The sequence below is a fragment of the Arvicola amphibius genome, chromosome 4 (assembly GCF_903992535.2).
Source record: "Arvicola amphibius chromosome 4, mArvAmp1.2, whole genome shotgun sequence".
NCBI classification, from domain to species: domain Eukaryota; kingdom Metazoa; phylum Chordata; class Mammalia; order Rodentia; family Cricetidae; genus Arvicola; species Arvicola amphibius.
This window is the reverse complement of record NC_052050.1, coordinates 139126111-139152027: the sequence shown is the minus strand read 5'-3', so window position 1 is coordinate 139152027 and position 25917 is coordinate 139126111. Positions and strand designations below refer to the sequence as shown.

General features: G+C 38.3%; 1 protein-coding gene across 3 annotated transcripts in view; it reads right to left on the bottom strand.

Moving 5' to 3' along the window:
• Wrn (WRN RecQ like helicase) overlaps positions 1-25917 on the bottom strand; it is a 101388-nt gene that overhangs the window by 7997 nt on the left and 67474 nt on the right. For all 3 annotated transcript variants that reach the window (XM_038325628.1, XM_038325630.1, XM_038325629.1), the window contains exons 24-32: positions 20063-20233; positions 19890-19987; positions 19103-19175; positions 18339-18409; positions 10054-10129; positions 9806-9918; positions 7733-7847; positions 6631-6759; positions 4236-4398 (exon numbers count right to left, since the gene is read on the bottom strand). In XM_038325628.1, coding sequence (XP_038181556.1) covers positions 4236-4398; positions 6631-6759; positions 7733-7847; positions 9806-9918; positions 10054-10129; positions 18339-18409; positions 19103-19175; positions 19890-19987; positions 20063-20233 — 1009 coding nt within the window. The remainder of the gene's footprint in view (positions 1-4235; positions 4399-6630; positions 6760-7732; positions 7848-9805; positions 9919-10053; positions 10130-18338; positions 18410-19102; positions 19176-19889; positions 19988-20062; positions 20234-25917) is intronic.

The window sequence follows — 25917 nt, the reverse complement described above, 5'->3', positions numbered from 1 at the left end:
CATCAATGTTATGTTACACACTTCTGCATGTTCTATCTTTAAGGTATGACTATCTTGAGTCAGCCTGCACTTCGGCTTGTCATTTGCAGTTTCGAATCTACTAACTTCCACTTCACAGCACAAGCTGTGCTCCTTCAGTGCTTTAAAAGAGATCATGTTACCCCTTAGTCCAAGGTCCCTTGGAAGCTACCCTTAATTTTCCAGTTCCATGCACATAAAGAATGGGAGAAATTATTCTGAGTATTATCTAGGTACCTCATTAAATAACTGACTTAATTTATAAGCATTGTTAATATACTCAGTGTAAAAAAAAAGAAGTTTAAAATTATAGACACATAGACAAATGAACAAAAATCACAAAATTATAAAAACACAAAGTTATAGAATGAAAATCTAGATGGGAAATAAGAGTGCACAAAAATAAGATTTCAATTCACAGCTACTTTATTTTTGAGTTAATATTATATTATAAAAAAACAGAAAAAGATCAGTTTAAGATTGTGCACAATTTAAATTTCAAACAAGCTTGTTCATTAAAATACTGAATTAGTTTAAAAAGTTATCAGGGGGCTGGAGAGATGGCTCAGTGGTTAAGAGCACTGACTGCTCTTCCAGAGGATCTGAGTTCAGTTCCCAGCACCCACATGGCAGCTCATAACTGTCTGAAGATCCAGTTGCAGGGGATCTGACACTTTCACACCAATGCACATAAAATAAAAGTTAAGTAAACCATAAAAATATTTTTTAAAAAAAGTTATCAATTTGGTCCTCTCTACAGATATGTACCCTGAGAACATTAAATAAACTCAGTAGATTCTGTATCTATGGTGTGTGTGTGTGTGTGTGTGTGTGTGTGTGTGTGTGCATGAGCTCATGAGTGTGCATGTGTGCAGATGAATGACAATAATTAAAGAAGAGGTCCTGAATTTGAGTTGGGATGGAGGAAATGGCAATGAATTGCACAGGAGAGAGGAAGGATTGGAAATAATGCAAATACAGTATTTGTACATAAAATTCTCAAAGATAAATATTGATTTAAATATTAATTATCTAACACCAGAAATTGATATTACTAAGCTCAGACTATAGAGGACACTAGTTATGATACACAATATTTAAAGACATTAGAAAATATTAAAGGAAATAAAATTAATTCACTTTAGTCAAACAAGAGACTTAATAAAGCTGAATCTTAATAAAAATTGTAAGTTACATTTTATTTTGATAACTTTTAAGTTAATTTTAAGTTATTTGGTAGTATGACTTAAAGTGGCACAGTAAGAATTAAAACTTGGTGAATCATCAATCTTATACATGACACTAAAACTAGTTTTTGGGTATGGGTGGAAGGGAGGGCTGGGAAGGGGGAGGAGGAGGGGAGGAGATGGAAATTTTTAATAAAAAATGAGAAAAATAAATAAATAAAAATAAAAAAATAAAACTAGTTTTTGCAACTCCCTAGGTCCCCAACACGACACAAAACCGTTTAGGAGTGCAAAAGAGAAAAAGATTTCTACTCTTGTTTCTTAGTCAAAAGTTATATAACTTTACAATCACATAACTTAGAAACTAAATTAACAGCAACTTAACTCTTTACCATAGCCAAATCAGACAGTTTCTGTAGATACATAGCAATGAGTTGAGGTTAGATTTGGTGTTTTAATTCAAGAATATTGCTCAATTATTTAGTATATAAATATACAAAAGACCACTATAGCTTGTAGAATTCTCAAACTCACACACTTCTATAAAATACAATTTATCATTGTTACCTGTTGGCTCTTTATCAAAGTCACAGGTTCCATATCCTGGCTTCACCAACCACGGACTGGGTATGGTGGTACATGCCTACAGTTCCAGCCCTCAGAAGACTTAGTCAGGAGGATGTGAGTTCAAAGCCAGCCTAGACTACACAGCAAGACCTTGTCTCAAAACAAACAAAAACCAGCCACTGCGCTAAACATGTACACACATTCTCCTTGCTATTTCTCAAACAATACATTGCAATGACTACTGAAAAGCATTTAATAGTGCAGTAGCTACATATTATATGTAATATGATGTGATTGAAAGTATATAGGATACATGATACATGCATTTGAATGTTACTACAGAAGAGTCTTGGACATCTACAGACTTTTATATCCCTGTAGAGACAATCAATAGTAAAAATCCATACTGAAGAGTGATTATGTGGTTTTTGAAATCTTCCTTTATACACATTTACTTATTAACTTCATATTTTTTTCAAGATCTATTTGTATTTTATGTGTATGACTGCTTTGCCTGCATGTATGTATTGCACTATGTGTGTGTACAATGCCTGCATAGGTCAGAGCAGGGCATCATATCCCCTGGAACTGGAGTTACAGACATTTGAGTCACCATGTGGATGCTGGGAACCCAACCTGGGTCCTCGGCAAAAGCAGCAAGTGCTCTTATCCATAGTCATCTCTCCCACTCCAACTTCATAGATTCTTAATTAACTATCAAAAAGAATGAAATACAAAAGTAATGAGACTTTAAGGATATTTTTAGAATGTTCTTAGATATTATCATTTACTTCAATCACCACCACCCTTCACTAATGCCACAATTCACTGTTTACCATGTCCCAAGGCTCTCTGTCTGGTATCTAATGCATTTCTCATGGTTCTGTAAACAATAAAAATAGTGTTCCTTTCTGTTTCATACATGAAAAACTGAGCCCTGGAAAGGTTTGGGTCATGACCATGAACTGTCAGAGGTAAGACTGACTCACTAGTGTGTCACTGCCAAAGCCTTTGCATCTACCTGTCTAGGCTAATTCCATCTATTAGTCCATGGTTTCAGGAAGGCAGCCAATCAGCAGCAAGCATGATTGCCAATATTTCATTTTTTTGTAAGAAGAAAAAGCAGTGCTGCATGACACTGCCCAAACATGTTATCAAAATGTGCCTGAGTCCCAATTCCAGTCCTTAGCTCTCCCTAAAATGATGTGCCATTTTGCAGTGGACAGGGATGGTACCACCTTACTGTAATCCTGCATGGTAAATGCTGGTCTCCTCCCTTCATGTCTAACAGACTGGCTACTGATGTCAGGAAGTCATCGTTTTCTCTTAGGATGCCTCACAACTGAGTTACTTTAGACATTTTACCACAAAGTCTAGATCTGGCCCTTGAGTCTTAAATTTTACAAACTGAAATTTAACCTTAGCAGATCTATATTGACCAAGTTCCAAAAATAGCAATTCATTAACTTATAATTGTAAATGTACAAGTATCAGACTTACAAGTCTAGACACGCTTTCTCTATACACAGAAATGTACAGAAAATCAAATTATAGCCAGACTGTATTTGAGAAAGACTCTCACTAAGCAATTTATCACTTTACAAATCCATGGGGTAAGGGACACAACTCAAGTTGTTTCCACACAAGAAAGAATTTCAGGGAATAAAAAGTAAGAATTCATCAGCTTTGCAGATTAAGTTTTGTTTGCCTGTTTCTAGGATGACCACTGCTCTAGTCTAACAGACATAAAATCTGAAAACCAGATGTATTAACACTCTGACCACATATTTGTGAATTTAAGAGAAAAATTCTCTAGTGTACCTTAACTTTACTTCTGTAAAAAAATGCATCACTTCTTAAATATTTCTGCAAGGCAAGCAGGGGACTGAGCTCCGTGGTACAGCTGAGGTTCCTCAGCGGAACTAGAACAAATGCTTTTTTACTTGATACGGGTATTTTGCCTGCATGTATGTCTATGCAACATATGTGTGCCTGGTCCCAACAGAGGTCAGAAGGAAGTGTTAGATCCTCTGGAACTGGAGTTACATGTGGTTGTGGATCACCACGTGGGTGCTAGAATCAAATTTCCGTCTTCTGGAAGAGCAGCCAGTACTCTTAACTGGCAAGCCGCCTATCAAGTGTGGGGAGGACTCTACAGAGCTTGCCATGTCAGGGACTGATGCCACTGACTGCTGGTTACAGGGAGAAACCAATGGCAGAGACTTAGGGGAAATGAGAGTCGCTCAGCTGCTGGAAAAGAAGACAAAGGAAAATGTAGTAAAAACATGCCTGATTTGGACATGATGGGAAGATTATAATCTGAAAAGAAATTTGCAGTATTCTTCCTGTTGAGAAAGAAATAAAGGGTCAGGGCTGTTAGTAAGAAACTCTGAGCAAATCACTTGTTTACTTCATCTGAGTTGACTCGGGTCATTAGGCTGCAGAAAGGGCTGCGCTCATCACCTGAGTTGATGGGAGGGTTTCGGATAACATCAGTAATAATCTTCTGAACCTCTGGGGTCAGGCCAGCTCGCTCCATATCCAGGGGATAGCCAGCTTTCGCTGCCTGGGCTAAGTGCATGCCAATTGCTGTGAGAGGCAGAAGCCTATTCTCGGCTATGCTGTGCTGTGGGGGAATAGCAAAAGAACCAATGAGTTAGAACTTCTACCGCATCTCACAGAAAGAAAATATCTTCAGGCAGCAACTATTCACTGAGAAATAAGCAGTGGACAAAATTTTCATTTTAAATACTTCTTTAAAACTACTATACATAGACCACCACAGATTCTACTCTGTATACTGATTAAAACAAAATCAGCCAACTTTAGCCAAAAATTCAATGCCCCCACCTTCCCTCTATTCACAAAGCTGATGGTGCTAGCCATCGGCCACTTTATAAGTATGATAACTGTTTCAGTCTTTGAAAACATAGAAAGCTGTACTGTAATGCTCTTGAGATTGGACATGGTGCTTTGGCTACATGAATTTCCAAGAAGACAACCCCTCAGTGCTCAGCAATGATGCAAGACTGCAGAAACACTCGTTAGAAGGATACTGAGAAGAGTTCAATGTTTTAAATAGGCTCTGTTCATAAAACAATAACTATAGTTTAATAAGAATGCTTGTTCACCCTTATCATACAACTGAATTTAAGATAATAATCAATTTTGGAAAATATTTCTATAAAGCTTTTTAAATATATGTGGTTCCAAATACACTTACAATTTGTATTAGCTAAAAAATGTTTCTTTAAACAAAAAGCATTGGTACTCAATTATGATAACAGTCATGATATTTCTTTCACTATATTTACAAAGTCTGTATTTAGACTGTATGTGTGAATGTTGATTCATTCACAGAGCAAACCATCTAGGGCGCTATTTTCATCCTTCACAAGTAGGTGTTGAATTGCTTTCATTAAATTTCCACTATCTCCATTAAAAAGTATGTTCCATGTGTGTATAATATCGGGGTTATTTGATACGAGGCATCAAATTACCTCCAACTAATTGTATTATTGCTCATCACTAATTAGTCCTCAGATGCATTTAATTTTGTGGTTAACTAGCAAGACCCTCTTAAGACTCCAGGGAGGTATAGATAATCAACAATCATTTTTCAAAACCAAACACTTCATAATACCATAAGACATATATAAAAGATATTTCATTCGTTACATAATTATTCATAAAATGTAATATATTTTATATATTATTAGTGAGTACCAAAATATACTTTATTCACAAAATCTGGAGCCCATTCCAAACTTTCTTGGCAACTATATTCAGTTACTGTAAATCCATGGTCAAATCATACATAAACGGTATATTCAACAAGTACATGGTAATGTTTATATAAGATTCAACTTAAATTCCTATTAACCATGTATTTTATTTAAAAAGTAGCTAATGGAATCACTTGGCTTCTTGGCTAGTGGTTTTTCTAATTTTAAGTGAAGAACTTGACTACCTAGATATTCTACGTTAAGGCCTGTGCACCCTTCTTTCCATCTGACCATAAGATAAATAAAGTGTGTCCTGATGCATGCGGACAGGAAAAGCAGCCCTGACCCACATGAGCTGCTGCAAATCAGTTAAATACCAGAGAGGTCAAGGATGCAGAGCAGGGGTCTCATACTGCCCTGTTCTCGTGACATACTCTCCATTTTACAGAATAAAAACTCATAAAGACCATGGTAGAACAAGGAAGAAATATTAACCATGATCATTTTTCATGGTAATAAGATTGTAAAAAGAGTGACCAACATAGTTTTGGAGGAAAAACTGGAGTAATGCATGCTGGAAGACACAGAATGGAAAACAAATTCTTAGAAGGTTATTTTCGGATCTTTGAGTAACTTCCAAAACCAGTGTGCACATCAAGCTTTCACAGCTTTGTGCTTTGCTTCTGTCTAACTCACAGGATTTATTTTCTCTGGCAAGGCTTGGAGAGAGCCCAAGGGCTCCCACATGGCGGTAAGTGAAGGCGCAAGAGACTAAAGCCTACAGACATTCTCATATTTCATGGTTAATGATATAAAGAATGATATATAGATATTGGGTATGATTTGGTCATATTTTAGTTTTGTGTCTCTTATAATATATACATTGATAGTTTTAAACTGGCTATAAAATGCTTCTGTAGCACTTGCTCTGAGCTACTGCTGTGTTCTTCCTAACTGTGAGACAGTCTCTGTTAAAATAACCGTGGTCACACTAGACACTGCTGTTACCTGGCAGAGACAGAAAATCAAAGATGAGACTCACTGGATGCCAAGAAGTAGCAAACCCCAAGTCCCAGCTTCAATACTAAACAGCTGAGCAAACACAAGTGCAAACTCACTGAAGGCACACTTACCAAGGACATTTTATTCTCCTGGAATAAAGAGTACGTGACAGCCACAGACTGGGAGAGTGAGCATTCTCCATTTTTCACTTCCTGACTTTTCTGGTCCTCTTGAGGTTTTGTACTCGAAAAGAGGTTTGTCTACCAAATTTTAGAGGCAGCACAAATAATAACAACAGCATGACAGACATAATAATACCATCAGTCACCAGAATGATCAACATATGTCTGTAAGGCATTACAGGAACACAACACAAGTTTGCACGCTATAATCACACAATGGGCAGACACGCATCATAGGGAAAGATACCCTTACTATACTGGTATATGTATATAACTGGTATGGAAGGTTCTTCTGTCTATGTATTGATTTTACTGGTTAATGAATAAAGAAAATTGGCTTGACCTATAGCATGAAGGAGGTGAGCAGAGTTGGAGAGAAGCCATGGAGCCGCCAGAGATAGATGCTACGAACTTTACCAGGTAAGCCAGAGACATATGGTGATATACAGATTAATAGAAATGGGTTAAATTAATATGTAAGAGTTACCCAATAAGAAGCTAGAGCTAATGGGCCAAACAGTGATTTAAATAATACAGTTCTGTGTGGTTATTTTGGGTCTAAGCTAGCCAGGCGGCCAGGATGAACAAGTGGTCTCCCTCCAACATATAACCATATATGTATATGTATTCATATACATACTTTATGTTCAAACATTAAATAATTAGTTGTAAAACATACATCCCAACTAGAGCTCTCCTTTAAGCTCCATATGAAACCTCAGATAGAGGGCTGGATAGATGACTCAGTGGATAAGAGCATGTGCTGTTCTTCTAGAGGACTTGAGCTTTATTTCAAGCACCCAAACACACACACACACACACACACACGATTAAAAGTAATAAAATATTTAAAAGATATATTTTAAAAACTCTCTTTGATATAGTTTCTCATGAAATACACAAAAGAACATGTTACTATTACCATTGATGTAAAACAGTCTGAGCTCATATTCTAAGTGTCCAGGTAGAAATGCACATAAGGGAGAATGTGTTGCTTCTGACATGGTCAAAAGTGTTTGCTCTAAAAGCTGCTGGAACTCGAGGGTTTTACCTGAACACTGTTCACTTGACAGAAATGTTTGATGACTTCCAACAGAGGGGCCAAGAGAGCAGCTTTGCCTTCGGAGACTCCATCAATCTGTTTCACATTTTCAACAGTAGTCGGTCTGTTGTTTACAAAAGAGGAAGGAAGAGCTGTGAAGAAGCCACTGAGAAAGAATCACTCCAGGAATACAGCTGATGCTCAGTCTCACACTGTACTTGATAACTGTATACATTTCTGCAATCAAAACCAGAGCTTTCTACAGATAGTCATCGCACATAATCCCTTACTTTACCTACAGATCTGCTATATAAACAATTAACAAATGAAAGAGCCACTTCACTTCTAACATCACAAAAACTCAGTGCAGGTATTAAGTAGCGAACAAGCCATGATTAGAAACAAATAAGCTAAAACCCAGTGTTCCACCTGGTTACCATATTACTCCCAGAAATGAAAACCATGAGGCTCTGAACGGGACAGTAAGAAAGGCTAAGAAACTCAGAAGAAAGTCTGACTCATATTTCTTCCCTGTGAAATGTCTCTGGTAACAGCAAACTGGCTCACCAGGCCTTTAACTCAATGCATTTGAGTCTTTGTTTCTTGAGTTTCAGGTCTGCTTTAAGTCCATGCTGCTAATTAGAACATTTACATACTAAACGTCCTTATTATTCTATAATCTCTATGCTGTACCTTTAAATCTAAACAATACTCATAGAATCATAGAGCTCACTTTTTCGATTATATCCAATATATCCAAGACTATATGATGCCTCCTTCCTAAAATCCATCAGTGATTACTCTTGCACCATAAGTACCATCTCTGCATAGTAGTCATCTTAGAATTTGTATTTATTTACTTAACAAAATACTAACGTGAGTTTCTGTGTGTTATCATTAGAACATCCTGCATTAAAGTTATTCCTATTAAGTGAAATTTAAGAACAGAAACAATTTTTTTATTTATTATGTATACAATGTTCTGCCAGCACATATGCCTGCTCACCAGAAGAGGGCACCAGATCTCATTATAGATGGTTGTGAGCCACCATGTGGTTGCTGGGAATTGAACTCAGGACCTCTGGGAAAGCATCCAGTGCTCTTAACTTCTGAGCCATCTCTCCAGCCACAGAAACAATTTTTTAAAAGTTCTAATTTATTTCTAATTTATTTAGAACTAGCTGAACCCCTTGTGTTTCTTGCTAGGTGATATCAAAGTCACAACGAGATAGGAAATTGGTAATTCAGTCACAGAGTTTAAGTTCTAATGTGTGATATATGTTTACAATTAATTATACAGAAAAGTAAATGAAGCAGTCTTCACCATAGAAGTATCTTTAGCAGTCACCTGAAAGGCCCTGATAAAGACAAGGGAGAGGAATTGGCTGATTAACACGATGGGAAACACCACGGGGGAAACAACAATCCAGCCAGACCTTGAGGATTTCTTCAGAGGAACTGTGAGGAACCAAGGAATTCAAGGCAGAAACAACACACATGAAAGGAAAAGGGACACTGCCTAGAAACAGTAAGCAATTCAGGTCACAGAAACCATTCCAGATTCTGTACTGAAATGAAAAAGTAGTTGTAAGTCAACAAATAGAAGGGCTTGAATTCAAAGTCCAGGAAGTCAAGATCATGTAATTAGTTTGTTATTAGCATATCCGATGTGAGAGAGTGGTCAGTGGGGAGGCTTCGGCAATAAAGCAAGTCTGGAAAGGTCTGAAGTAATCGAATATGAGGAAAGGCACAGACTGCAGACACAGGAGTGCTGAAAGGAAGAGAGAGAGACTCAGAGGAATGAAAACAAAAACAAGGTTTTAAATACGGCATTAGGAACATCATAATTAGAAATACAGAAAGAAGAGGGGTTCAGGTGAGTTGTGATGGATTTGGTTTTATAAATACTGAATATTGTTTATTCACATGGAGACATGGAACTAAAGGCACCTATGATCAGGGCAGCTGCAGGGGGAGTGTGACAGTCACATTGCAGGCTGAAGTCACGGTCATACTGTTACCTAGCAATAATACCTTTTAGAAATATATTATATGAGAAAGATTGGGACATAAACCGTTTACCTCATTTTGGCCATATCTAGTAGAATCTTGTTTGTTGCCAGAATAGCTGGAGGCACATCCATTTTATTAGCATGTTTCTGTCTCGCTTCAACCAACTTGGCATATAACACAGTCTAGAAAGAAACAAAGGGGCTTTTGAAAATGCAGTAAGAAAGAAGTTGCCTTTACTTTAGATGAGACAAGCGGGTGCCCATCCTGGATTGCTGGCCACCCACTATAAGCTAATCACCATGTCAGGGAAGTCTTACCCTTGTGTCCAGCTCTTGGGCTGAAATGACGGGCTCTGAGGAGCTGTAAGATTTTCCTGGTGATTGCGTCCCGACACTAAAATATGTAAAAGAAAATGAATAGACTTTTCTTCTTCCCTCATTTACTTTTTATTCCATACATCAAATAAGAATCTTTCCAAAACTAACATTTGTTCTTCACAATATAAGTAAAACGATTTGTGCTTCAATTGCAACAGCTTCAACTTTAAGCATTTTGGGTGAGATAATGCACGATAATGCTACAGTTAATAGTGTCTCTTAGTTCTTTCACAGTGGCTTCGGGCAAGAATCTACCAGTCTTTCTTCTCAACCATGCATTGTTTATCCACAGGGAAGATCCACATGCTTTTTAACCAGCGGGAAAATAGTCTGTTCTTGCTGTGAAATTGCTGACGCTGGCGAGCAAGCAACGACAGCAAAGAATTAATAGTTATTAAGATTTTTTTTTCAAAATCAAACAAGCAAATATATGACAAAAGATACAATTTTGTTTTGAATTTTCAAAAGCTGTAGAGAATGTATGAAACTATGAGAAAGGAAATGTACTGGGAGGCAAACCAGATATCTCAGAGGAAGAACTTCTCACTGACAGGCTAATTATAAATAAGAAAAGCTGTAAAAATAAAATTGTATTAGATAGACTTCTATCAATAAAGTCAGATTTTAAGTTTCTACTTCTTGAAAATAAAAAAGTAAACGTATTTAGGATTCTAGAAACATTTGTAAATTTCTTTGTTCCAAGAATTCATAAATTATAGTAAAAAGAATTCATCCCCACATTTATCAAATCCTATTGCACCTGACAAAACATAGACAGCCCAAAGAGATATTGAGTTAATCAAGAAAATTATAACTGTTCTTTAATTTACATTATTTTTTTATTTATTGTGTACATGTGCACACATGCCACAGTGCATGCACGTACATTTGAAGGCAGCCTGAGGGAGCCAGTTCTCTTTCCGCTTTTGTGGTCCTCACTAATCAAGCTCAGGCCATCAGGCTTGTATGCCAAGCCTTTACCCCCTCAGTCATCTCATTGGTCCACTTTAACTTTTACCTTGGATTTTATCGAATCTTCAAAATGAGAGGCTATTAGCTTAGTGACTTTTAGAAAACCAAAATTTTATCCTATTTTCTCGAAAACTTCTGAGTGACAGCATTAACAGAAGTGTGGACAGAAAAAGTTTGATAAAAATGTGCTATAAAAGGCAACAGAACAGAAGCCCTAATAGCCTCTGTGATGGCGACCGGCAACTGGACAGGATCTAGAGTCACTAGGAGACAAGCCTTTGGGTATTCACTTAGAGACTAGGTTAACTGGAGTGGGAAGATCCACTGGAAGATGGGAGCACCATCCCATGCACTGGAATCCAAGACTATATAAAGAAAGGAAGGGAGAGAGGGAGAAAGAAACGGAGTATGAATATTCATTCCCCCTGCTATCTGACTACAGGTCGGATCAGCTGCCCAAGGGTCCACTACCATGAGCTTCCCACATGACAGAGGATACCCTCAAAATGAGCCCCAATATAAACTCTGACTACCTAAGTTGCTCTTGTTAGGTATTTTGTCCCAGAAACATGGAAAATAACTAATGCAATCTCCTATCAAAGAAAATCCCAGGAGCAGGTAGATTCACTGCTAAATTCTACCAAATCTAAAACAAACAATCATCAAAGCTTTGTTTTATACAATATAAAGAGAAAGAACACTATTAAACTCATTTTATGATGATAGCATTACCCTACCATGTAGGATAAAAGAAGATAAGGATGTGGGTATGTGTATGTGTATACATATGTTTGTGCCCACGCACACACAAGAGAGAGACAGAAAGAAACACACAGGGATAGAAAGACACAGAGAGACAGAGACAGAAGGACAGAGAGACAAAGACAGGACAGAGAGGCAGAGACTGAGAGGGGCTGTGAACGAACATCTATGATGAGTATAAATACAAAAATAAACTTGCAAATAAATTTCAAGAATACACAAGGTCATATACCAGGGTTACATTTCAGGGCTACAATAATGGTTCAACATATGTAAAACAGAATATATAAAGCCACCAGGATGCTCCTCAGGACACATGATCATCTTGATGTATACAGAAAAAGCCACCGACAAAAGTTCAACAGCCTGTCATGAGAAAATCCCTGAAGAAATTACAAATAGAAGGAACATACCTCAACATAATGAAGGCTACACACTGTAAACCTACTGTCAACATTATAATAAATGAGGAAAAATGAACAGATTTCCTCTAGAATCAGGAAAGAGACAAAGTTCCTACTTTCTTCATTCTTATTCAATATAGTGCTGAAAGGCTAAGTTAGATAAGAGAAAGAAACAAAGGGATACAAAAAGGAAAGGAAAAACAAATTATGATATGATCCTATTCTTAAGAGACCCTAATGATTCTACCAGAAAACTCTCAGACCTGATAAACCCCTTTTCAACAATGAAGTATGTTGCAAAATGAACACACTAAAGCCAGTACCTTCCCTATAACTCAAATAAAGAACGTGATTAAGAAGCTGGGGGTAGAAGGGCCTCAAAGCCTAGGAATAAACCTACCAAAGAAGTAAAAGCCTTCTGCAACTTTAAACTTTGAAGAAAAATGTTGAAGACATTAGAAAATGGAAACATGTCCAATATACACAGATTGGCAAAATATGGTGACAATAGCTAAGTTACAGAAACATCTAAGATTCAACATAATCTCCATCAAAATTCAAAATATGCTCTTCATAGAAAGAGAAAAAAAATCATAAAATTCAAAGAGAAGCACAAATAACTCCAAATAGCAAAGGCAATCCTAAGCAGAAGGTAAATTGGAGACATTACAATGAATTATCTCAAATTATAAACTACGCACGTACAGTAAAAACAAATCAAAATTAAACAGAGCGCTGACACAAAAGCAGACACAGGGATCAGGGAACAGAGTGGCAGAGCTAAAATCACAGCTGCAGTTATTCGATTTGGATCAGGGAACAGAGTGGCAGAGTTAAAATCACAGCTGTAGTTATTTGATTTTTAATAAAGGCTTCAAAAATATACAGTAGAGAAAAAACAACAAAGGATGCTAGAAAAACAGATTTAGGTAGATACAGATAAATATTTATATATAGAAAGACGGAAAATATGTCTGTATTTCTGACCCTGCACAAATTTTTTTTTCTGAGACAGGGTTTCTCTAACAGTCCTGGCTGTCCTGGAACTCACTTTGTAGACCAGGCTGGTCTCAAACTCACAGAGATCCTCCTGTTTCTGCCTCTCTCCCAAGTGCTGGGATTAAAGAGCACCTGCACAAAATTTTTAATAGACCTAAAATTCTGAAATTGCTATAAGAAAAATACTTTGTCGTAGAGACACAAGCAAAGACTCCACAGAGCAGGACACAACCACAATGAGGTTGAATGAAATCCAAAAGCTTCTGTAAAGCAAAGGGAGCAATCACCAATGTAAAAAGAAACCTGCAACACAGGAGGAAAATCTCAGCCAATTATCATAACAGTAACTTACTATCTAGAATAAAGAACTCTCAAAATAAATTACCAAAAATCCAAAATCAATAGGTAAGTAAGCCAATGAACTGAATTGACAGATCTCAAAGGATTAAAATAAAAATGGCAAATAAATAAATATTTAGAAAGAAATGTTCAACATCTTCAGCCATCAGAAAAAAAAAACTGTTTTGATTTCTCATCTCACTCCAGTAGACTGGGCATCATCAAGGAAACACAACCAATGTAGACAAAGATGTGGGAATAAAGGAAGCCATAGTCACTGCTTATGAGAATATAAACTCATTCAGCCACTATGAAAATCAGAATGAATATTTCTCAAAAAAATAAAATTACCATATGATACAGCTTTGGGATATATATTCAAAGAACTCTAAATCATCATACTACAAAGACACCTGTCCATCCTTTTTTTGGCTTCATTATTCACAATTGCCAGGCTATGGAACCAAACTAGGTGTCTATCAACATTGAATGGATAAAGAAAATGAGATACATGTATACAATGCAGTTTTATTCAGCTGTAAAGAATGCAATTACGACATTCACAGGACAATGGATAAAACTAGAGATGATTATGCTGAGCAAAATAAGCCAGACTTATTGTGATAAATGTGTTATTTACATTTTCTCTCATATGCAGATTGAGATCTCTCTCTCTCTCTCTCTCTCTCTCTCTGTGTGTGTGTGTGTGTGTGTAACAAATGTAAAGGCACTATGAGAACTGGGGCAAGGGTCTGAAGGGCGAGGGGTAGTAAACATAGCAATGGACTCCAACTGTCAGGAAAGCAGGAAGGATCCTGGGGAAGAGAAAGGGGCCTAGCAAGAGAGGAAGGAAGTATGGAGGAAGTGGAGCAGGTAAAAAACAATGAAATACACGATATAGGTACAAAAATATCCCAAGGAAATTCATTTATTTGTATTCCAAACAAAACCTAATCTAAAAGCGTTGTGTATGATTATTACAAGCACACAAAGAAAAGGCAAAATGACTATGGAAAAACATCAACAGACACCACAAAGGGACTACAGAAAACATCCTCACTTAAGAGCAGACACCTCGTCCTTCAAGCACCACATTGTTAAAGAAGCAGGAATAATTTTACATGTGACTGTAACTGAGAGGCTGAGAGGTGATAGTGAACAGCAGTTTTTAGAAATGAAAATCTGATTACAAAAACCCAATCTTCCCTGAATGAGAGCAGATAAAAGGAAACTGCAGGAAAGCAGACAGACAAACAGAGGTTAAGTAGAAGAGAAAAGTAAAACCTAAAGCCACCTCAAGAAAAAACAGCAATGTTATTACTATCATTGTTGTTGTTGTTGTTGTTGTTATCATAATCATCATCATCATCATCATCATCATCATCATCATATTTTGGTTTTTTGAGACAGAGCTTCTCTGTAGCTTTGGAGTCTGTCCTGGAACTTGCTCTGTAGACCAGTCTGGCCTCAAACTCACAGAGACCTGCCTCCCAAGACCTGGGATTAAAAGCTTACACCACCACCACCACCCAGCAAAACCAAACATACAAAAACCAAAACAAACAAACAAAAAACAGAAAAAGAAAAAATAAAGACAGTTACTAATATCAAGAAAAATATGCCGGGGGCTGGAGAGATGGCTCAGAGGTTAAGAGCATTGCCTTTTCTTCCAAAGGTCCTGAGTTCAATTCCCAGCAACCACATGGTGGCTCACAACCATCTGTAATGGGGTTTGTTGCCCTCTTCTGGCCTGCAGGCATACACACAGACAGAATATTGTATACAGAATAAATAAGTAAGTAAATAAATAAATAAATAAATAAATAAATAAATAAATAAATAGAAACCTTATTGATGTTTTAAAAAAAGAAAGAAAGAAAGAAAGATATGCCGGGTGATGGTGGTGCACACCTTTAATTCCAGCACTCAGGAGGCAGAGGCAGGTAAACCTCTGTGAGTTTGAGGCCAGCCTGGTCTACAGAGCAAGTTCTGAGACAGCCAAAGCTACACAGAGAAACCCTGCCTTGGAAAAAAACAAAAAGAAAGATAAAAACAGTGTCAGCCAAAGTAACATGGTTTTCATATTCTATGTGTAATATTTGTATGGTTACAAAATTACAAAAAAGAATAATGACTTAAATATTGTGTTTAAGGAACTGAGGAAAGGGAAACTCACCATAATAAAGTCAACCACCTATTATATAATCAATAACGTAAAACCTAGTGGTTTAAAAGTGCACCACTTAGAAAGATGGTTGCAAACTCCAGAGAGATCAGTTAGAAGATTTGAGAATGACTGCTAGTATAAAGGAGAACAAATTTAGGGAGGGAGTAGGCTGTTGTGCTTTTTATAAGCTTCAACTTATCAACTGACTTTTTATATGTGTTATTTAATGAACACTTGACTGCATTAACACGTGATAATGGAGGCGCTGGGAAGAGAGCTCAGCTGGTGCTGGTCATGCAAGCATGATGACTGAGTTTGATCCTCAGAATCCACGCACTGTAAAGGCCAGGTGTGGTGATGTACATTTATTATCCTGGCACTGGGGAGATAGAGACAAGTGGATCCCTGGACCTAGCCTACTTGATGAGCCACAAGCCAGTGGAGAGAATAATAATAATAATTTAAAAAGTGGATGGGTCCTAAGCAATGAACCCAAAGTTGTCCTCCAGCTTCCATATGAGCATGTACACATGTGAACTTTCCCCCGACAGGAACATGGAAACACACACACAGACACACACACACACACACACAGAGAGAGAGAGAGAGAGAGAGAGAGAGAGAGAGAGGAGGAGGAGGAGGAGGAGGAGGAGGAGGAGGAGGAGGAGGAGGAGGAGGAGGAGAAGAAGAAGAAGAAGAAGAAGAAGAAGAAGAAGAAGAAGAAGAAGAAGAAGAAGAAGAAGAAGAAGAAGAGAGAATTACTTATTCTTGTATGCTAAGTCTATATTCTAAAATGAATTTCTAGACTATTCCATAGGTATCTTGAACTAGATATATTCCCAAACTCTTCTTTTTTAACCTTAGTCCCTAAGTATCTAAATCCCTTCAAACTATCTCTTATGCTGCCCACTGAAAAGAAAGACAACATTATCATCCAGTACTAAAAATTACCTTCAAGATCTCCCTTTTCTTAACCCACTGTCTTTTCAATCAGAGACCTCAAAGCTGAAAACACTGCCTGACCCTTTGTAGAACAGTCTGCAGCCCGTGTTAATATGTCACTGTTGGCAGAACATTGGCATGCCACTGCTAGTTTACTGAGACATGTCTTGGCTCTCAGCTGCCTTCAGATCGACCTGAGTGCTTAGCAGGATCCAGACATTCTGGCCTGTATTTACCTCTCCAGGCTTCAGCTGACTGTTCTTACTTACTAAGTAATCTCTAAGCCACTGCTGAGCTGTGTAGTAATAGCACATTTTCTTTATATTTAACTAATGTTTTGCCTGCGAGCATATATGTATGTGTACCACGTGTGTGTCTGGTACCCACAGAGGTTAGAAGAAGGCATCAGATTGCCTGCAACTGTAGCTACAAACAGTTGCCATCCACCACAGGGGTGCGGGAACTGAACCCTGGTCCTCTGCAAGAGCCACAGTGCTCTAACTACTGGTCCATCTCTCTGTCCCATGGACTGTAGTTTTATAGTTTCATGTGCCTTTCTCTGGACATCCCACTGGATTGTTAACCCTGGGGGAGTGTGGTAACAACACTGTAATTCCCTTTGAATCCTGGGGCCTCAAATGGTACCTGCATTACAAAGCAGGCACATGAGAACACAGTTAACATTTCATTGTAGAAATGCTTCACACGATACTGGGTGAACACTATCATACATCTCAAACTTTGAGCCTAAATAAAACATTAGTGACTGCATATCACACAGCCAAACAAAAAGAGAAATTGTTTATGATAAGGAAATTACTACTGTGGTAGATGGTCTGTCAGATCCAAAGGACTGCTACCTAAGTGACCTACGCGTAGAAAGTGTGTGGTCTTACAGCATGTTTACTTTAACCTCATATGAATAGAAATATAGTTCACTTGATCTGTGTGGATAATATAAGCCACGACACTTCCCTTACCTGGTTCTCAGACAGGATATTAGATTCTCTACGGTTTCCACACTTCTATTATGTCAGCAAAGTCACACAGTAAGATTAAAGTATGAACGGCTGGGTTTGTAGCTCAGTGGTAGAGGGCTTATCTAGCACGAGCAGGTCCTGGGCTCCTTCCCCAGCACAAGAAAACAGCAAATTAAAACTACAATGGGCATTTTAGCTTTATTCTCTCACAATTTTTACATTTCCAGTCTTATTGCTATAATACTTTTATATGAAAATGGGTTGGGAATATGTGTTCCTAAATACATAATAACAGTAATTAAAAGCTAGAGGTGGGCAAACATAGAAGTGGACCAGCAATGTCATTAGCTATATATTCACAAACAGGTTGATGGCCTGACGCTTGATATATTTAACTTCAGAATGAGAATAATTATGGCCACCTCACAAATGGTGTATCAAATGCACTGGGAACGGAGATGCCCAAGAAGCATGACTGACTACCAGAACTTCCCACTTGTCTCTTTTGCCCATTCTTGATCCACAGAGACTGTGTTCTGATTTCACCTGTTTTTGCAATGAAACAACCCAACATCTAATAGTCTTTTTTTCTTTAGGAAAGAAAGGAAATAGTATCAATAATACTAGCAAATATAAAAAATTAAAATTGGAACTCTGTACCTTGTTTTAGGAATGTCACTCCCAGAAGATTCCTCAGATGCTTTGTATGAATACATTCTCTCCAAATTAGACTATTTTTCCACAAAGAAGTCCATCAAAAAGAAATTAAAAAGCATTTAAATACAAAGAAGATTAAAAAACTTACAATAACAATTATTTTCCTAAGCGACCAAGTCTTCAAAGAAATAGGCTGTTGAGTCACCACCTCTGAAGACTTTAAAGGCAGTTTAAAAAGAGAGAGATCCGAAAACAGTCCTAAGACACAAAAGCCCGAGTTACGGGGGTGATTCAACTATATGTCGACACTAACAAGCAGGAGCGGACACTAAGAGACTTAATTCACCACTTGCCCATCACCATGACCTCATTAGCTAAGGACAGCCATGCATAAAGAGTCCGTAGTAGTTACTGAGAAACTAGCAAAAGAAAAAAGTGTATGTGTGTCCATTAGCAGATAGGATGGGGGGGCTTTAGTAGGATTATTTAGGAAACAGGCCTATTTATTATCAGATATTAAAAGCCTCAAGGCAAATTATTTATAAAATAAGCATTAAAAGAAAAATGAATTACTTTGTGAAATACTTCTACTTCTTTATTAACCCAAGAAGTCATACCATATTTTTATTCTAGCCACATAATTTCTCTCTGTAGTTTATGCTTTTTCTATGTGCTGTTCTTCTGACTGGCAGCAATGCAAATATAAGATTTTTAAACCAGGAGCCGCATCCATGAATGAAATACTAAGAACCACCTTGAAAACAAACCTGCTCAGCAGTTAATCCAATTGGCTTTAGATCAGAAGAATGCTGCTTCATTTCTGAAGATACAGGATTAGAACTGAAAAAATGGTAAAATTAAAATATCTAAGTTAAAATGTAATCAAACAATTCATGAGGCATCATACTACTCTTAGAGATTATATCATCCTTTAAGAATCTATATTTTTAAAACACTGATTTCCCAGATAAAAGAGATTCAAAGAAAAAAAAAAAACCCTGATACGGGATCACTAACATTTGCGCTGATACCAAAAGGCAGGCGCAAGCATACCACCTTCCTACACGTACGCTAGGGAGGTGATTCACCAATTCTTTATTGTCACCCCATGTTGCCTTAAGCAATAGGCAAGAGAACTTGCTTGTCCTTCCTTTTATTGTATATGGGCATGGAGGACTGTAATTCATAGCGTCAGAATAACAGCAGTATGTACAAAGGCACAGAAATGTATTTCCAAGTCCCTTTCCTCTTTGCCACAGGACACTGCAGTGTCAGCTACGGAAGGTGAGAGCAGGATTTCCTCAAGCCCATTTTCTTCTGCAAGGGACACTTCTTTAACCTCATCTCTGAGAGCAGCTTCCTACGGATTGCCGACACCTGACATCCTCCAGGAACGTGTTCCACAGCCTGCCCTTCCCTAGCACTCATGCTCCGTGAGACAACTGATTTTACCTGTACAGTGTCTATAAACTGCTCGAATCTGACTCACGTGAATAAAACCAGAAGATTTCAAGTTAATGGGGGAAATACTGAAGGAAAAAAGAAAAGAAGAACCTTGGCAGCAGAACTTTCCTTGGACACATCTCTTCATTAGCTTGAAGGATGAGGCTCGGAGGAGACTGCTTACTGGCTTCGCAAAGCCATTTTCTACCCTATCAAAAGCAAGAAGAATCTTAATGCACTGTGGGAGGGACTGAGACAAACGGGTAGATCTCTGCGCTGTTTACCTTTTTTGTGAGGGAGCAAGTCTTTACAAACTTGTTTTGCCTGGGAACTTCTACCAATAATCCTTCAGCTATGAGATGGTGAGAAAGGGCCTTCCACCAGCTCTCTGCTCGGTCTTTGCCAGCGCCAAAAAGCTTGTGATGGCGATACTTTTCTGCAAGACGCTGAGAATTCTGAAATCGGAAATAAAGGGTCTAAAAATGCACATTCAAATAAACAGGTCAAGTAAAACAAAAAAGCCTACCTAGCAATTGTTTGGGTTTAAAAATAAATTTCAGCTTTTAAACCTCTTGGATTTTTATGTCCCTCTTTTCGTTCTGAACGCTTAATTGACGAATGTGTAATGAAAACAGTATTCTGTCTTAAATATGGAAAAATCCTCACATAATTCAGATGCACTTCCCAGTGGATGGGTTTGGGTATGTCTGGAATATTTCATCTTTGCCGTGACTCGAAACTCTGAGCAACAATGTCTAAAAATGGCCACAATTTTAGAACAGGAGTGATAAAAGAAAATATGACCAGATAGGCAAAAATCCATGGGTTCCACTGCGTGGTTATTTCTCACTGCGCTTGTGCTCCTAGCACTTACAAAGTCTACTTAATGCTGATCGCCTGAGACACCTAACAGTGCGTGCCAAATAATTGATCTTGGAGTAGTGATACTTCTTCTGAGTGACAGTGGAACTCTTAGGAGAGACTCTTTAGCTGCTAAGTTCTAGAAACATGAGTTGTCACATGCAAGTTTCCTGCCCTGTAACAGAGGCGACTCCACTATAACGTGCTCGTCTCTTCCCTGTGAGCTCTCACCACCAGTTCCACTCATCCTATCCATTTAACACTTTAACTGTGCAGGGTAGTGTATGTTGCACGGCATCACAGAAAATTACACGTGTATGATGTCACTGAGGTGCCTGTGATGGATTAAAATTCATCTATCATTACAACCTCCGTCTACTGTGCCCTCTACCACCCAACTGGAAAGCCACGAACATTTCCAGCTTCATCCAGAATTCTGACCGTGATGTGAGTTCTGTTAATCAGATGTTATCATTTGCATGACAAGTACAGGCAGGATGGGAGACAAAGCCCACTCCCGTACAATATGTGCAAGCACGCATGATTACAGAGGGTCGCACATAATTGTGACCCAGCGTGTTAGGATCTCAGCACAGAATCATCCATCGCTCACAGGCTTGTGCATTTTGAAAAATTGATCCTCAGCTGGAGATACTCCTTTGAGAGGCTGTGGAACCTTCGGAGATGGAGGCATGGCAGGTGAAATGGATGACTGGGGGCAGATCTCTGAGAAGTTACAGCCTGGCAAAACTTCTAGCCGGCCATTGCTTCCAGCCTGAGTCCTTCTGCTTCCTATAGGCTACGGTGATACGGTCAGCTGTACATTCCCGATACTATGGACAAATCCATATTCATCTATGCCTCCTCTACCAGGAAGGACTGTATCCCTTGAACCATGACCCCAAAATAAACTTCTCCCTTAAGTTACTTCTACCAGGCATCCAGTCATCATGATGAGAAAAACAACAAATGTAGGTGGGCGTGGCACTCTTTCCTTACTAATAATCCTCGTGGATGCCAAACCTCATTGTGGTCAGTCTAAGTAAATTTCTCAAGTCACACGCATGCTGGCTGAATTTGTTTTAAGCACTAATACACAACATGGAGACTACAACTATGAAGTGTACTGTAATCGCCTCTGACAAAAGAATGTGTTTCTGTCCATGCCAAATAAACAGCAAAACTGTGAAAAAGATGTTATTTTGTTTGACGAGAGCAGCCATTTTGATATACATGTAGTCCACAATATTCTCCCTCGATATGTAATTAGCCATGAAGAGCTGCTGGGGCTTGACTTTGTAGTATGAGAGTCTACTGTTTGCAATTAACACCAAAAGGATTAAGGTACCTAACTAGTATTTCTAGTTATTGACACTAAAGATGATTGATTATTCTAGCCTTTTTTTCTTCCTAAGTGAAAAAAAAACTAAACTGAATGTACATATTTACTGGGATGGAGTAATGAGGCTTTTCCTGATCAGCAAAAATAATCTCTTCCCTTTATGATCAATAATTATTGTGAATACGGTGTACTATAAATTTACTGTGTAAATACATTTATGTAAGCATGTTTCCATGGTAACCACCAGGCAGCGACCAAAGCCTCTTTATTCCTTGATATGTTACATCTTTGTTTTAAAACAATCCTATTCCTGGTACAGCTAGATACTCAAACTAAACTGAGCAACCTGTTTGAAAACACCACAATAAAGATTGCTAAAAACTATTTATTCCTTGTTTTATTTGTATCAGTATCTGCCTGTATGTATGCATGCATGCATGTATGTATGTATGTACATATGCACACCATGTGCATGCAGTGCCTTTGGAAGCCAGACAAAGGCATCAGATTCCTCTTACAGAAGATTGTGAGCTGCCATGTGGGTACTAGTTACCCAATCCAGGTCCAGTGCAAGAGCAGAGAGTGCTCTTAATCACTAAGCCACCTCCCCACGACCACAATAAAAAATTGAACAAATATTTAATGACATCTGACTCTGAGCAAGAAATCTGCATTAACTGCATAGTAAAGCTGGCTGATGGTGGCACACACCTTTAAAGCCAGCAATCTCCATGAGTTCAAGGCCAGTCTAGTCTACAAGAGCTAGTTCTAGCACAGCCAGAGTGCTATCCAGAGAAATCCTGTCTCAAAAAACAAAACAAAACAAAATGTTTTGAATGTTTTTAAAGTTTCCGAGTTATCCACTGGATAACCAAAACTACTCTTCAGAGATAAAATATAGTATCTTTTGTCATTTTTAGCCCTGGGAGCCTGTATGTACTCCAGGGAATGTAATCTTGCAAAGGAAATTTTCATGCTGCTCTTTAACTTTAAAATTCAACTTGAAAAAAAAAATAAGGTTCAACAAGCGGACTTATTACAGAGTGTAGAACCCAGGAACTGATGATAAACACTAGAACAAAGAGAACTGGTGACCAGGGCAGCCACCCAAGGAGTGGGCAGCACAGAGGCAAAACCTTTGCACTGGCATCTGACACAACAGAAAATGGGGGAGGAGAATGCTACTTCTCCAAATTAACTTCCTCAAAATCAAACTGCTTTTTGTAGTAAATGTTTTCTTGTTGGGAATAGCATTAACTTTTATCGTTCTTCTCTCTTTTCATGTTCAAATCTCTACATCAACTATATTCTTCCTAAAGCCTCACAAGACAGAAACTTCCTGTTTCCCCCTTCACAAATTCCCTGACTCCTCTATGCGTGCTCTCTTCCGACTTCAGCAGCAGTCCCCAACCATCCATGTGTCCCGTGTCCCTTTCTGTACCAGGTTATACTTATTTTCTCCCAAGCAACACCGTCTACACTAGGTGTTGACCCTCATCCAGTTCAGTACTCTAGGCTCTACAAAACAAATGTAATGCCTTACATAAAAATAGATGTTCAATAACTCAAGAAGGCTTAAGTTTCTAGCTAACTCCTCCTCCCCCAGCATTCCTCATTCTTTCCAGTTCCTATAATCCAAAGACATTTACAGCTTACATTTCAGCGGTTCAATAGGTAATTCTGTGTGAACCAAGGGCCTTATGCATTATAGACAAATTTTCAGTATTGAACAGACCCAACACACAGTGATATATTTCAATCATATGAAATAATTCATCTACAATATTAAAATGCACAGCCCTCTCCTGTCAGATAATTTTAAAAATTTGGAGAGTGAGTAAAACTACCAACAGTTTACAACTGACTGCGGTAGCACATGCCTGCAATCCACGTGCCCAGGAGGTTTAGACAGGAGAACCACAAGAGCCAATCCGAGCATGATCTTGTCTCTAAAATGCATGCATACAGACATACTTACATGACACAAGCACGCATGTACGCATGTATGCACACACGCAGAAATCTATCAACATTTCTAACAGCCGCACAGGTCAAATCTCTGGACTCAGTGGATAAAGGACCTGATGTCTAAATACGAGGACCTGAGTTTATGTCCCCGGCTCCTATACAGAGAGTAGACATGTCAATCAATTGCAGACGAATCAAATGTCTCAATACTAGACTGAAACTCTGAAATGCCTACAAAAAAGAGCATGAGTACACGTGAGAATACAAGCTCAGGAAAGAACTTTCTGAGAAGGACCCCAGTCATCCAGAAAACAGGATCCCTAATCGACAAGTAAGATTTCATGAAATAAGAAGGCTGCCCTACAAAAGAAACAGTTACTCAACTGAAGAAGCAGCCTATAGAATGGAAATACCAGCCACGCATCTGACAGAGGGTGTATAGAGAATATACAAAGATTTCAAAAATTAAACACCAAGAAAACAAACAAAAAGTAGGCTACGGAACTAACCAGAATTTTCAGAAGAAGTACAAATGGCTAGGAAATATTTTTTTTAAAAAATGTTTACCATCCTTGGCCATCAAAAATTCAAGTTGAAACTGCTTTGAGGATAAGATTTTTTTTTTTTAAAAGACAAGAAATGCTGACAACGATCTGGGGAACCCTTGTGAACTATTTGTCGGAATGAAAACTGGTGTTAAACCTCTTTAAGGGTGAAGCCCCTGGTAGGTATATCACATTCCAGCAGATGACCCCATACCCATCGCCAGGGTGAGAGGAGAGCATAAAGCTGGGATGGGGTGCAGAGGTGGAGAGATGGATCTGGAAAGAGTTGGGAGAATAGTGGAAGGTGAGTATAACCAAATTACAGTCTCACTTACAAGTGGATCCTACCAGTGAACATTTAGAATAGTGTGTTTCATTTGGAGATCTGTAGAATCCAAGAAACTAGAGAGGGATCATTAGTAGGGGTGGGGGAAGGGAGGAAAATCTTAGCGAGGGGGTTAACAGAACACATGATATAAAGGAGGAAAAGGGTTAAGTGTAGAGTGGGATGAGAAGGTAGGATGGAGGAGTAGGTGGGGAGAAAGATAACACTAAAGGTTGTTTTAAAAGCCCATATGAAAACTTACTATTTTATAAGCAGCCTACACATACACACACACACACACACACACACACACACACACACACACACACGTCAAGGACTCCGGGCAAACCAGTCTATCCAAAACACTGGGCTCCAGGTTCACTGACAAACTGTTTCAAAAGAAAGATAAGAAGAGTTAACAGGCGAAGATACTCAAATTCCACCTGTGGTGTTCACATGTGCACACATAGGTGAGAGCAACATAGGTGAGAGCATTCACACACATGCATACATGCACACACACAGAGACACGTCCCAATATAGTGTCTAAGTGTTATCTAATTCTGAGGCCATAATAAGAATTAGCACTTTGATAAGGCATTCAGGAAGATGCCAATCTTATGTATGTAAATGATCATGTTTTTCTTTAAATTACAGCCATTGACTATGTTCTGACATGTTCAACCAATGTTAGAGGGTTTTACATGGTGAGTTGTTCAGTCAGTGAAAACAAAGTTCTCTAGGCAACTGGTGACTTCGTAATCAGACACATTAAAACAAAAACTGAAACTCCACTTTACAAACTTACAGATAAACTGAGTTCATAATATTTTAAAAAACATGTGTGACCGAATCAAGCCCTACAGAAACCATATGTATGTTCATAAACATCATCTCTTCAAAGTCACTCCAAAACTGGGGGGTATATCATCTTACATATTAACAATACCTACGAAGGTATTAACTTGTCCTAAATTGGAACAACCTGCTTAGTTCTCGAGAGAATTACAGTTATAATTTTCCAACAATATCCCCGTAGATATCAGGATCCGTGAGCACAGGAGCAGGTGACTCCCCTTGTTCTCACTATCGTTAGCA